General features: G+C 38.4%; 1 protein-coding gene across 5 annotated transcripts in view; it reads left to right on the top strand.

The window, feature by feature from the left end:
• The window catches only part of dnajc6 (DnaJ (Hsp40) homolog, subfamily C, member 6), a 50,304-nt gene that overhangs the window by 31,789 nt on the left and 3,840 nt on the right, over positions 1 to 14,675 (top strand). For 3 of the 5 annotated variants that reach the window (XM_067459799.1, XM_067459795.1, XM_067459797.1), the window contains 7 exons: positions 1,574 to 1,966; positions 5,043 to 5,198; positions 7,290 to 7,385; positions 11,251 to 11,391; positions 11,479 to 11,811; positions 13,310 to 13,458; positions 14,291 to 14,467. In XM_067459799.1, the coding sequence (XP_067315900.1) occupies positions 1,574 to 1,966; positions 5,043 to 5,198; positions 7,290 to 7,385; positions 11,251 to 11,391; positions 11,479 to 11,811; positions 13,310 to 13,458; positions 14,291 to 14,467 (1,445 nt within the window). The remainder of the gene's footprint in view (positions 1 to 1,573; positions 1,967 to 5,042; positions 5,199 to 7,289; positions 7,386 to 11,250; positions 11,392 to 11,478; positions 11,812 to 13,309; positions 13,459 to 14,290; positions 14,468 to 14,675) is intronic. The other 2 variants (XM_067459796.1, XM_067459798.1) reach the window with 2 other exon arrangements.

The following is a 14,675-nucleotide window of genomic DNA, read 5'->3' as shown; positions in this document are numbered from 1 at the left end:
CACATATCATGCTACACAACACAAAAAAAGCTAAACAAATGGTTCTAAATTTTTTAATGAGCACATTAGAAGTAGGTCTCTGTGATATTTTAGTCACAATAATTACATAATGATTTTGCGGACGATTATAATGTAAAGCCAATGCGCATATCATAATGGATCAGACCTTTTATCTTGTGTAAGTAAGTATGAAGTATTAAAAGTATAGTGTGATTGAAAGAAAAATTCACCGTTTTAACCTATTTCAGCAAGAGCATCATATTTAGGTATATTTTGATTAGCATAAATATACTGAAGTTTTGTATGCACACCAAGGCTGCATTTATTTGATGTTTGATGCAGTGAAAATAATAAATAATGTGAAATATTACTACAATTTAATATTTTAAATCGCTATTTATTCCTGTGAATTTTCAGCATCATTACTCCAGTCTTCAGTGTCACATAATCCTTCAGCAATCATTTTAATATGCTGATTTGCTACTCATGAAACATTTCTTATTATTATATTAAAGGAAGTGTATGTAAGATTGTAGCCAAAACTGGTATTGCAATCACTATCCCCTCTCCCCCTTCTCCCTGACTCGAGGTTGCCAGATAGGCTGCAGGATCCAGCAGGAACGTTTGTAGCTGCAGCTGTGGTAACTAGAGCTGAGCTGGCAACCCGGATGCCCAAACACTACTGACTTTGTGATTGGTAGATAGGTGGAGGGCGGAGCTTCAGGCCAAAACACAACATGTCAACATCAACTTCAGTTGAGGGCTACAACAACAACTTTTAAATGACAATATCCTGGCCGGACTAACTGTTGTTAGTGATATAAGTATTTGAAATTAACATGATTTCTTAATGTCTAGTGACATATCAGGGCCATTTTATGAATAGTTGAAATACATTTCATACATACAGTTCCTTTAAATGTTTTGCTGCTAAATATTTTTTGTGGAAACTCTTCACATTTTTTTCAGGATTCTTTCATGAGTAGAAATTTCAAAAGAACAGCATTTTTTTCCAGCATTTGTATTCATTTCTTTAAAAAAAAATCATACTGCTTAGTTTATTTAATTATCTATATCGCACAGCCCTAATCTTGAAGTATAGTTGCTGTTTTCTCATATGATAGATAGTGACACGGTGACCCTGTGGTTTTTAATCATCATTAAGAGCTCAGTAGTTTCAGTAGTCCCTCAGTGAACCTTTTAAACAAGTCAACTCATTAGTCACTTGCTGGCATTCTGTAAAGTGTCTGTGCACCATTAAACTAAACACCATCTGTTTAATGTACTTTATATTCTGCTGAAAGATGAAATGGAGGGCTTGGACTTGGAAGGTAAGATGTAGTGTAGGGGGCTTGTGAGAGTCAACAGTATATAGTTAATTAATAGATTTGTAGTTGACTATTGAATTTAGACAGTTTGATAGGTAGTTGAAAATTAGGTGATTTTAGTGGCTTTGAATTTTAAGGTACACTGAAATGTTATGCTTCTCATATAAAACTTATAAAATAACACACAAAACATATGCAAAAACCATCTATTATTTATCTAACCATTTCTCCGGTCTGTCCCTTAGATCCTGCCCAGGGCCATGGGAGTTGCGGAGGCAGAGTGGGACCGAATGAGGAGAGTGAACCCTCAGATGATGAGATGCTCTCCCTTTCTAGTCAGCAGAGCAACACGAGCAATGAGAAATCAAAAACGCCTAAGAAGCCGGAGGCCCAGCCTGCAGCGGCCCCTTTTCAAACAGCTGAGGAAGTAGATCTGTTGGGTTTGGACGGTGACGCAGCTAAGCTTCCTCCATCCTCGCCACAACCTCCAACCAACAGCACCACCACAGACCTGCTTGGGGACCTGTTTGGAGCTCCGCCTACACCACAGCCGGCCAGCGGCCCCAACTCTGCTCAGTCCACCCCACGGAGATCTGCACCGTCCTCCTCACCCTGTCCATCACCTCGATCTGGAGGCAGTAAGTATGTTTTATGGCTTTTAAAAAAAGATGTGTGTCAGAAGTCAGTGAAGTGACGCAGCAAATTTGAATGACTGAATTCATTTGGATGGCATTCATTCAGTAACAATTAGACACAGTGTCTAAGAGAACATTAATTTATTTAAAATTGCTGTAACATGGTAAATTGCTTTTATAAAATGGCTCTTGCAGCAATATAATAAAGACACCCAAATTATTTTATTAATAATAATATATTTATTAATATTATTACATAATAAATGTAATAGTAATAAAAATTAGTAATAAAATTAATAGCATTTTTTTCCCGTTGAATATACAGTATTTATACTATCGTTCAAATGTTTGGGGTCAGTGCTGGAAAGATGAATCTGTATTTAAACTGGGTCATTATTGTAGAAGAAATGTGAAATTATTTTTGAATGTGGTGCCTTCTAGACTGAAAAAAGACAGAAAATGTATTTTTGTCTCATGGGGATGAAAGACTACAATTCCCAGAATGCTTTGCTGCCCTGTGAGGCCATTCCCAAAGCCATACTGGATTACTGAGAACAGACACTACAATTAAATACTGAAGGTGTCTGTTCAATATAACGATCGAGTCGCCGCGTCTTACAGCACTAACGCTGCAGGAGTCAGATTTAACGCCATAAATGAGCTAATGAGCTCTCGTGATGAGAGCTGAGGTAATTGCGACCACACTCGCGGCATACATTCACAACGCGTGTTCAGTCTGGCGCGTTTTCAGTTCATGCCTTTGGAAGCTTAACTTTCATAGAAATGAATTTGAGTTAAAAGACTTACATTGCTTAGCATCCGTTTAAATCAGTGTTTCTCAAACTTTTTCAGCCCAAGGACCACTATATCTTATGGATTCTGTAGGACCACCTACAGAATCCCACTCTAACACGCCCCCAAAAACCAACAAAATAGGAAGGATAAGCTAAATTTAAGTTTAATATGCAACTGTTTCAAGTCAAAAACTAATTATTCAAACACAAATGCAATGATATGATCAGAAATTATTATATACATTTTTATTTAATTTGAAAAAGTAAATGTGAAATGAGTTGCAGCTTAATATGAACAACAAACTGCACATGTGGGGAAAAAAACTGCAATTAAACAAACTGTAACAGCCTAGGTCCCACTTAATGCCATTCCAAAGAGCCATTAGTTTAAAACTGTGGTGGGTATAGGAAGTCTATGGTTGTAACTATGGTAACAATAAAATGCTGAAAAGAATGGACGCAATTTTGACGCGCGAATAATTTGCACGACGGTTTTATTTTTTGGTCAGCTGTTTGTGTAATGAACGCTTCCACACCGAACGCGAATGTGCTGCGGCGAAAAAACGGCATTTATTTTTTTCGTTTCAGTTTCGATATTTTTTTACTCTAGCGGCGTCAAAAACGGCTTCAACCAATCACATACAAGGAAACAAAGGTGACGAAATGTCAAGTTGATGTCATGAGCTATTCACTCAACATTAACCATTGCCAGGTATGGCATATCTCATGAGATTACAGCTGTAGGTCTAACAGTTAGTCAAAGCAGTGCATCTGCAGCTGTATTTACAGACAGCAATAACCAGTTAACTTTTTATATATCTTTTTTTTTAACCTTATGTCCGCGATTATGGAAAGTGAATGTGCTGCCATCAGTATGTCTGTGGCACTTAAATGTTTACATTGTGACTGAACTGGAAACAGACCGGATGGATTGGTTCCTAAAGAGCGTGGTTTGTCTCGTCAGATTGCGCTGCTGTCTCGGGATGAGATCCTTAAATTGTCCCACAGACTTAAGAAAGTACTAAAGTGCAGAACCGGCCATGATAAAGATTTAGCTCCTGTACATGATTGGCATACTCCCCTTCAGACTCTCTGTCCTTCAAGACTGGGTTGCACCCGAAACCGTCTTTTAAATAAAATGAAAAGCTCATCTTCACTGTCCGTGTTCCAAATGTTTTGGAATGTTGGAGCTCTGAACGTTGCAAATTCGTGTCACGGCTGATGTGAATGGTTTTGACGTGAAGTATTCGCATGCGTTACGCGTCCGGTGTGAAAGGGCCTTTAATGTCCAATATCACTGAAATTACTGGGATTTTACACATGAAACAAAAACTAGTACATTACAAAACTAATAGATCTGTGGATTTTAGATACATTTTTACAATATTAAAACCGAATGGCAAGAACTGTTTCGCAAGTACATTAAAAATCTACTTAAATAAGTGACGATTTTATAAACACTTGCCTAGTTTAGGTAATCTTTTCGCGGACCCCTAGGGGACCACACTTTAAGAATTACTGGTTTAAATGAATGCCTTCAGCTGCAAGCTGTGCTGTGAGTGTGATGTTGAATGAGTTGAAAACATGAGGAAATAGCTCCCTCTGCTGGCTGTAGTCTTTAGCCTTTGGCCAAACATTTCAAAGATGATCGTCAATTTGCATCAAGGAATTTTTCCAGAAATAAAATGCATAAATCTTTTGTCTCAGGGGGATATGAGGGGGGAGCACGATCATTTGATTATACTCCAGGGTTTCTACTGATACAAAGCCATATGCTAATCGCTGAAGTAACTCTTTAAAGAAGTTAATGCTTTTTATTAAGTAAGGATGCATCAAATTGATCAAAAGTGTCAGTAAAGACATTTATAATGTTACAAAAGATTTCTATTTCAAATAAATGATGTTCTTTTCTGTTCATCAAAGAGAGCATTAGAAGACTGAAGACTGGCTGCTGAAAATTCAGCTTTGTATTCACATGAATAAATTACATTTCAAAATATTGCTTTTATTGTATTTTTGATCAAATAAATGCAGCCATGGTGAGCATAAGAATTTAAATTTTATTTTACTGACCCCAAATTTTTTAATGGTAGTGTATATGTTTTATTTATTTTTTTAGAAATTTACAATAATTTCTTATCTTAAGTTGTTTTCGGTTGCAAAGCAACATGACAAATGTTTACGATAATATCCCATTCAACCAGCTTTGAACTTGTTTTATCAAATCCAATCTTATAAATGCCCATTTCAGCAAAATATAATGAATGCTTTCTTTAATTCTTCAGCTTTTGACCCGTTCGGGTCCGGGCCCGCACCCGCACCTGCCTCTAAGCCGCAGGACTTCATGGGGGCGTTCCTAGGTCCAGGTAATATGGGGCAGCCAGACCCCTTCCTGCATGCTGCACGGTCTCCGTCTCCCACAATGCAGAACATGGGTATGGGTAAGGCATGAGCCTTTGCCTCTCAGTACTGCCAGTGTGTGGGCAACATCACCATAACAACCAGCCAAACTCTTTTGTGTTAAATCCTCCAGAATTTGATGAATTGAAATAGCCTTGCAAATGTATCTCTATAAAACAGCTCTGTAGTCAATGTCTTATTTGAAGTGCTGATGTTTTGGAGAGAGTGAAATTATTATTGGCCCTTGAGCTTGATTATTTGTTTTAAGTGCAATGTGTGTGGTCGATAGCAGCATGTGCTCTATGAAGGACAACTGAAACCCTGTATTGTGTTTCTGGAAGCAGTGAGGCAGATTAACATCACATACGAAATACAGCAACAGAATGTTTCCAATCACTTTATACCAGCGCCATTTGATTATTAAACTTTTTGCCTAAAACCTCTGAAGCTGATATTTGTTTAAAACCTCGAGTCAGGGAGAAGGGGGAGAGGGGATAGTGGTTGCAGTACCAATTTTTGCCACAGTCTTAAGAACCATACACTGCCCGATTTTTGCCCCGATTTTGAGTCGCCGACAGGTTTTGTGAAATCGCAGACAAATGCCCGAGATCACAGGCAAATTGGTGCTCGTGCACGCGAGTGACAATCACACAGTATGAATGATCAAAGACGCGATCAGAGAGAATCGCCGACGCCGGTGAGATATTTGGCATGCTAAATATCTGGACCTGTCGGCGATTGAAACTCCTGCTGTGTGAACAGCATTCTGACTGAAAATTACACCGACAGCCAATGAGAGAGTGAGATACAGGGCAGCAGGAGGTTCAGGGAGGAGTTATAGAGCAGAATATCAGTATTTTAATAGATATATTTACAATTCTATCAAACAGAAACAAAGGCCAAACATTTGCACATCCAGCCACAGCAGCAGCGCATTACAAAATTGTTTATTTACCTCAAACTGTCTTTGCAGAACACAATCCTGGCTCCCTCTGTCTCTCCCAACAATTTCTTCCGCCATAATCTTTTTTCTTTTTCTCCACAAATCAGCGCACATACAATTTGAAGCAAACTTTGTGCAGTTTATCATTTTTAATAACAATTCCAAGTCTCGCGCGAGAATTCCGGTCTGACGCACGTGTGATCTCGCGTTGTTTACTTGTCACATCGCACGTGTGTTTGGGAAACGTAGTTTGCGCACCGGAGAGAGAGAGAGTTGTCGGCGATTCTTCCTCTTGTTCAGTCATGCAGTGTGAACTCCTCTGTCGTCAAACCATTGTGCAGTGTGAACACAGCAGAGACTGAATGATACCCCAGATAGTCATGCAGTGTGAATAGAGCAGTGACCCGACGAGTTTGAAAATCGTGCAGTCTGAACTAGGCTTTACATACACTTCCTTTAAGCTAGCACAGATAAAGTGCAATATCCTATATATCCCTGGCAGAATCCCATCCCATAACTTGTTAACTAATCTAAGTTATTAGTTAGTTAGTTAGTTAGTTAGTTAGTTAGTTAGTTAGTTAGTTAGTTAGTTAGTTAGTTAGTTAGTTAGTTAGTTAGTCTTATGCTAAGCTAGTAGGCTAAGCTATTACGAAACATTTAATTTGATTAAATTTCATTTTTAGTAATAATAAAACTAATATAAATAAACTAAAGGCTATTTCTAATCAGGCACCAAATAGAGTACCCATAAAAATTATAGCCATTGAAATTTTTAATTGTATAAAATTAGTCATCACATACCAGTTACAGATCTGTGCTGCATTTCACGTTGTTACAGTCAACATCTTTCAAAAATCTTCAACGGTAGTGAATATATGTTATTTTAATTTATTGTTCTTCATGATTTGTATTAACTTTTAAATTTTCCTGTGGTAATTAGTAAAAACGTCTCGGTTACGTATGTAACCCTCGTTCCCTGAAGGAGGGAACAGAGACGTACGTCAGAACTGACCGACGAATTGGGATCTCAATTCGTCGGTCAGTTCCGACATACGTCGAACGTGACTGACTGAAAGGGAACTAGTAGGATGCCATTCACATTTGTATTATCTGTATGATTTTCAGTATTTTGTATTGATATGTAAGTGATAGATGGAGAGCCTTCAAGTTAAATATGATCCTTTCACAGGTCGTAGTTCACCTGTGCCACCCGCTACTCCCTCTGTCAACATCCAGCAGCAGAACTCTACGGGAGCATGGGAATGGAACAAACCAGCACCTGCAGGTTAGTGATGTGTCGTTCATGAACGATTCGTTCATTTTGAACGAATCTTTATTATGACTCGGGACTACCGAGTTGTCTCAGATAGTGATTCGTTCATTTTGTGTTGACCGCGCATGCGCATTACGCAACATATGGCCTCTGAATGAGCTCTGAATCTCCGAATGATTAGTTCTTTTGAGTCTCGGGTTTGAGTCTTTCGTTCTTCCTGTTAGTCCCATAGAGTCTATGCTGTCAATAACGGAAACAGAAAAGATTAGTTCTTTTGATCGAGTCTCGGGTTTGAGTCTTTCGTTCTTCCTGTTAGTCCCATAGAGTCTATGCTGTCAGTAACGGAAACATAAAAGATTAGTTCTTTTGATCGAGTCTCGGGTTTGAGTCTTTCGTTCTTCCTGTTAGTCCCATAGAGTCTATGCTGTCAGTAACGGAAACAGAAAAGATTAGTTCTTTTGATCGAGTCTCGGGTTTGAGTCTTTCGTTCTTCCTGTTAGTCCCATTGAGTCTATGCTGTCAGTAACGGAAACAGAAAAGATTAGTTCTTTTGAGTCTCGAGTTTGAGTCTTTCGTTCTTGCTGTCAGTCACATGCTGTGTGTGTGTGTATATATATATATATATATATATATATATATATATATATATATATATATATATATATATATATATATATATATATATATATATATATATATATATCACACACACACACACACACACACACACACAGTTGATTCAAAATTAGTCTAATTGAATTTGTGATGTTAGACTTGAATAGTCAATATATTTCCCATATTTGTATATGTCTGATATTAACTGAGAATAATATAAAAAATAAAATAAATAACTACGTGCTTTTTACTAAAAAGGTTGTGAACTTGTGGTCTATACGGTGACAAGTCACGTGACAAAAGAACGAACGACTCAAACCCGAGACTCGATCAAAAGAACTAATCTTTTCTGTTTCCGTTATTGAAAGCATAGACTCTATGGGACTAACAGGAAGAACGAAAGACTCAAACCCGAAAGACTCGTAAGAACTAATCATTTTTGTTTCCGGACCTGTGTCACGCACGGTCCGGGCGGCCCAGCCCCCAGATCTGATCAGAGTCAGACACAGACGAGTCGACAGCTAACGTCTCGATGAGCTCGAAGACACGAGAGGCGGAGAACAAACGTGATAAATATGAAGTTGCAAGAGAAAGAATGTTTTGGATCAGGAGGTGAGGTGAACAAACAGAGACTGCAATAGCCTGACCCAACAACTAATCAATTAATTAAACATTTCAGTTTCTTATAATTTGGCTTTGGTTGCTGTACCCTATAGTTTATTTGTATGTAGTTTTAAAATGTAATCAACATTTTCACAAGTACTAGATGTGTTGGGCTATTTAACATGTCATTTTGGTGAAATGAACGAAATGACTCGAAATGACTCGAAAAAAGATTCGTTCATTTTGCTGAACGAGACTCAAAGATCCGAGTCAGTAAAATGATCCGAACTTCCCGTAAGTTTAGTTCGGAACGTGAGATGTGTGATAGGGACACCTGGTGGCCTCCTCTGAATTGACACCTAAAAAACAATATGACTCACTACTGACTGATCTGCCATCTGGACTGGTGTGATGAGCTCATATAGCTCATAAATGTTTATCTCTTGTGAAACATAATATGAGTGAGTGAAAAAGAATCAATAGAGCAGGATGCTGCTTGCCCGATCTGGCCAGTAGTTCAGCTTTGTATATATATATATATATATATATATATATATATATATATATATATATATATATATATATATATATATATATATATATATATATATATATATATATATATTAGGGGTGTAACGATACGCGTATTCGTATTGAACCGTTCGGTACGAGGCTTTCGGTTCGGTACGCATTATGTACCGAACGGTTCTTGGACTAATTAATTAGATTTGGAAAATAAAAAAGTGTGTGAAATATAATAATATGCGTTCAACAAGGCAGCCCAATAACCAAAACGACATAACAGACAATGCCCCTGACACCGCCGAAGTGAAAGAAAAAAAAAATATATATATGTTTTAGGCTGCTCAGTCAGGTGCTCGCTTACTCAGTAGGCTACGCGCTGAATGCTCGTGGCAAAATGGCAATTGCGTTTAACAAACCAGAAATAGAAGATCCTCCAATAACCAACAGGTCTAGTGTTTGGGTGAACTTTGGATTCTTGGTAAGCTATGATGGTGTTGGCAAGATTGATGGATTAAAAAACAACGGTATGTCGCATTTGCTGAGGGTACAGCAGCGGGAATAATTCATGTCATGTCAATCAAAGCCGACAACAAGACGATCTTGTTGTCTTTACGCCGACAACAAGACGATAAAAAGGAGAAACAGCCACAAACTATCCCACAAACTATCCCCGCAGCATTTAGACAGACATTTCCAACTTATTCAAATGGCAAAAGACATCACCGCGGCGAGTGGTCCATTTATAGCCGCGGATATGAGACCTAACGCCCGTTTCACACATACTCCGTCTGCAGTGCGTGTGCGTTGCGTATTTTTTTCCGTACCCATGTTAACGGATGACAACTTTCAAACTGCACGCGGGTGCTGTCCGTCAGTCTGTTCCAGGAGCGTTGCGTCTGCAGCAGTGCACGGATCGTTTTCGTACCGAGTCTATTTTTTGCTGTGCTGCGTTGCTGCATTAAAGTGATAGAACATTGTTCGCATTAAAATAAACATGTACTGACGCGAAAATCTAGTAATTTCACCACAGATGCATATCATTTAAAATATACTCTTGTTTCAAAGTCAACACATGGCTTTTTTTTCTCAAGTAAAGCAACAAAACGACACCTTACCTGGCATTTAGGTAAAAAATAAAGTGCCATAATGGAGAGCACTCGTACTTTCTTGGAGGTGAAAAGCAAAGTTCTTTTTGACCTGCAGGATTTCTTTTAAAAGGGTGTAAAAACGAAAGTAAAGACTAGAGTCGGCTGTTTTTGAATAGACTATTGTAAGTCTCTAATTTAAAATGTTTGTGATTTAAGGCTATAAACTATGTTTAAACGTTTTGCCACTTGTGTGAGCTAAATCTAAAGTATATAAATATGAATAAATGAATTTAATAAAATGTTGTTTAAATGTAGTAGGCTACGTAACCTGACTTCTATTAAAGAGTAAACAAAGAAAATTGGAATTCTGACGAGGCATGTTCAGTAAAAACTTTTGGATTTTAAATAAAAAATAATGAATAAATGCTGTGTTTGTGATATGCAACAGCGGATCAGTTGCGGACTGCAAACGCAGCATATGTAAAGCACTACAGGGTGTGGGGCTCCTGCAACGCAACGCAACGCAACGCAACACGCACCGCACACCCTAATGTAAAGAGCTAATGTCTTATTCCTGTAACTACATAGAAGATGGGTAAAATCATACAACAACAAAAAATCATACTTTGTTAGTTTTAATAAAATAATAATAAAAAAGGTAATTTCTGCCAATTTTTTCTTTTTGCTGTATCTAAAACATACCGAACCGTACCGAACCGAACCGTGACACCAGTGTATCGTATCGAACCGAACCGTGAATTTTGTGAACCGTTACACCCCTAATATATATATATATATATATATATATATATATATCAGGGACATTTTTTTCTGATGCTGATGCTATCAATACATCATCACAAATCATTCTTACAAGTATGACAAGACCTAATTTATGTTAGCCAGTTTACTTTACCTATTTTATCTAGTTTAAAATGTTGACAGTTACAAAATTCACAACTAAATGTTACAGGAAACCAGATCATTAAAAAAAATCTCTATTCAGTAAAGGACACTAAATTATAAATCCTGATTTGTCATATCAGGTACAGGTTTTGGGATGGGAAGTAAGTCCGCCAGCACTAGTCCAACCAGCTCAGTTCATGGTACTCCCACCCACCAGGCCAAACCCAACACTCTGGACCCTTTTGCAGATCTAGGTAACCTAGGAGCCAGTCTGGGAGGAGGTAAATGGAATAAAGTTCTTTTTATGGAGCCCTATGTTAATAAATTCATCATGTATTCACCTTTAAAATCTGTGTGTTCATTACAAGGTGGTTCGGGATTCTCCAGCAAACCCACCACACCTACTGGTAGTGGAGGAGCATTTCCACCCATGGGCTCCCCCCAGCGACCTGCTCCCTCTCCTCAACACACTGCCTCTGGAGGCTGGCATCCCAGCACAGGCTTTCCCTCATGGCAGCCCGGAGGTGGGGCTCAATGGCAGCCGCCGCACCAGGGTGCTCAACACCAGACCCCACCTAAAGCACCAGGACCCTCTATGCCCCACACTTCACCTCAGAACAGACCCAACTACAACGTCAGCTTCTCCACCATGGGTGGAGCATCGCCAGGAGCCACTGGAGCAAAAGCACAGCCTAACATGGGTGAGTAACTGAACACAAACTGCCTAGTGATTCATCATAGAATATAGTCCAGTCGGGAATACACTGCAAAAAAATGCTTTTCTTACTTCGTATTTTTGTCTTGTTTCTAGACAAAATTTCAAAAAATTCTTTCATTAAGAAACATTTACTAGATAAGTAAAAATTATTGTGTTAACTCAATAATTCAAAATTAAGAGAGTTTTTGCTTAAAATAAGCAAAATAATCTGCCAGTGGGGTAAGATAAATAATATTATTTTAAAATTATTTTGCTTACCCCACTGGCAGATTATTTAGCTTATTTTAAGCAAAACCTCTCTTAATTCTGAGTTATTTTTCCCAAAACAAGACAATTACTTTTGCTTGTCTAGTAAATACATCTTGTTGTAAGAATTTTTAGATGTTTGGACTAGTTCTGCACTATTTTGAAAAGTAAAATTAAAATGCTAAAATACTACAAATTAACTTAGGCATCACAACATACATTACATAACATTACATAACATTGTTTTTGAGATTGGCTAAAGGTTTGATTTAACAGTGAAATTTTATTTTTGTTAAATGAAAAACTTTAAGTGAGTTTAAGATGGTGGCAAATGTAATCTAAATATAAAAAATAGAGGAAATGACAATCACAATCACAATGTAGGCTACACGGTGACTGTGATGTCCTCTGAAAGACAAGCATGCAAAAACATCATACTTCAGTTCTCAAAAATATAAATATATAACTTATATTTTTACAAAATGAATAGCCTTGTCAAATGACTGTCGTTAACTTATATGGTGGAAAAGGTGACGTTTGCTAGAAGGATCGAGTGAACGATCTGTAAGCAATGTATCTACGGTTGTATAAATAATATTAACCTTTGTCAGTAGACTTGGGAGTTTCCTATTGTTACTGTACTATCATCTTGCGTTATCTAGACAATGCGGTCTCTCTAAGAAACTTTCAATTGAATCAGAAATGGTTTAAACAGTCAATAAGTGGATAAATCACTACTTACTGCTTGAAGGAATACAGTTGTAATTGCCACTTTCTTCAGTTTTTAGATGCTGAGTGAAGCTTGCTTGAAATGGGCCAAACAAATGAACGATTTTGAATTAAATTGTTGCGGTATCGGATTATAATAAACATCAACCAAGACTTTTTATCTGTGTGAAGGCTATGAAAAGTCCTCAGTCCCCTGCACAACCTGGAACATGACAATCCTCGCGTGATGCTTGTTTACCTGCAGTCCCGATGATTCGGCTGCAGTTCCGCCTGACAATGAACATGTTCGGACAGATGCAAAAGTTGGGGTCGTGCATATTAATGATCCCCAGCGATTGCGTCAAGGTTGGCGTTATGTTGAGAATCACTTATTTTTCTGTGGTGTTTTTCATGCACAAGATTTACATGTAGTAGGAGGCGATGGTGTTTGAGACTCACAGTATGTGAAGGTTAATTCAATTATTAATTCTAGGGCACCTTTAATAATTATTTCCTGTTTCTTCCAGGAACCAGACCAAAGGTTTCTGCTGCTAACTTTGATGACCTACTCTCAGGCCAGGGCTTTGCTGGCTCAAAGGAGAAGAAAGGGCCAAAAACAATAGCAGAAATGAGAAAAGAGGAGATGGCGAAAGAAATGGACCCAGAGAGACTCAAGGTGAAATATAAAACAAACGCACACAAAAATGCTAGCTGATATTTAAAGGTCCCGTTCTTCGTGTGTTTTCGAAGCTTTGATTATGTTTACAGTGTGCAATATAACATGAGTTCATGTTTCACGTGTAAAAAAACACAGTATTTTTCACACAATTGACTTATCTGTACACCGCTGTTTTCTCTGTCCTAAAAACGGCCTGATGATTTTCTTGTTCTATGAAGTCCCTCCTTCAGGAATATGTAACGAGTTCTGATTGGGCCAGCGCTTCCCGTGTTGTGATTGGACAGCAGCTTAGCGCACTTTGCCCGGAAAGGTCCCGCCTCTTACCATAACGGGGAGATGCAAGCGCTGAATGCGCGCTCTTCTCCACGTGGGAGAGCGACAAGACCACGCCCCCTATTTTGCGTGTACTTGTGGGCGGAGGGTTAGTCAACAAACGGTTCTAGTGACGTCATTCATGAAGGAAGTGCAGGGGTGTTGTCCAATCCAGCCGTTCGCTGTAGGCTTTGAAAGGGAACTTCTGTTAAATAAAATATCTCACTTGGCATTGAACTTTGAGCTTTATAATTTTACAGGTATTTTTTATGCTCTAACAGCAACATTACACACTAACTAAAGTTTGAAAGATGGAATCGCGAAGAACGGGACCTTTAAATATATTTTACATGGCAAACTGGATACTTGACTCTGTTTGTCAAATATGCTTGATGTTTAGTTTGTGATAATGACCAGCTGGCTTGTCCCTTACATATTCCTATTTTTAAAGACTTTGTTGTAGTTCGAATCAGAATCAGAATGTTATGTTTTAATATAATGGTGCTATTTGTGGCAGATTCTGGAATGGATTGAGGGGAAAGAGAGGAACATCAGAGCGTTGCTGTCCACCATGCACACGGTGCTTTGGGAGGGGGAGAACCGCTGGAAACCTGTAGGCATGGCTGACCTTGTCACACCAGAGCAGGTGAAGAAGGTCTACCGTAAAGCTGTGCTGGTAGTACACCCTGACAAGGTAAGAGACATATTTGTTCAGTTAGCATTAAAGGGTTTGTTTACCCAAAAATGAAATTGATGTCATTAATGACTCACCCTAATGTCGTTCCACACCCGTAAGACCTCCGTTCATCTTCGGAACACAGTTTAAGATATTTTATATTTTAGTCCCAGAGCATATGCAGTCAATGCCCACTATACTGTCCATGTCCAGAAAGGGAATAAAA

This window comes from Pseudorasbora parva, chromosome 12 (genome assembly GCF_024679245.1).
Source record: "Pseudorasbora parva isolate DD20220531a chromosome 12, ASM2467924v1, whole genome shotgun sequence".
Classification (NCBI taxonomy): Eukaryota; Metazoa; Chordata; class Actinopteri; order Cypriniformes; family Gobionidae; genus Pseudorasbora; species Pseudorasbora parva.
The sequence above is the reverse complement of the archived record's forward strand: the minus strand, read 5'-3'. Positions and strand labels throughout refer to the sequence as shown.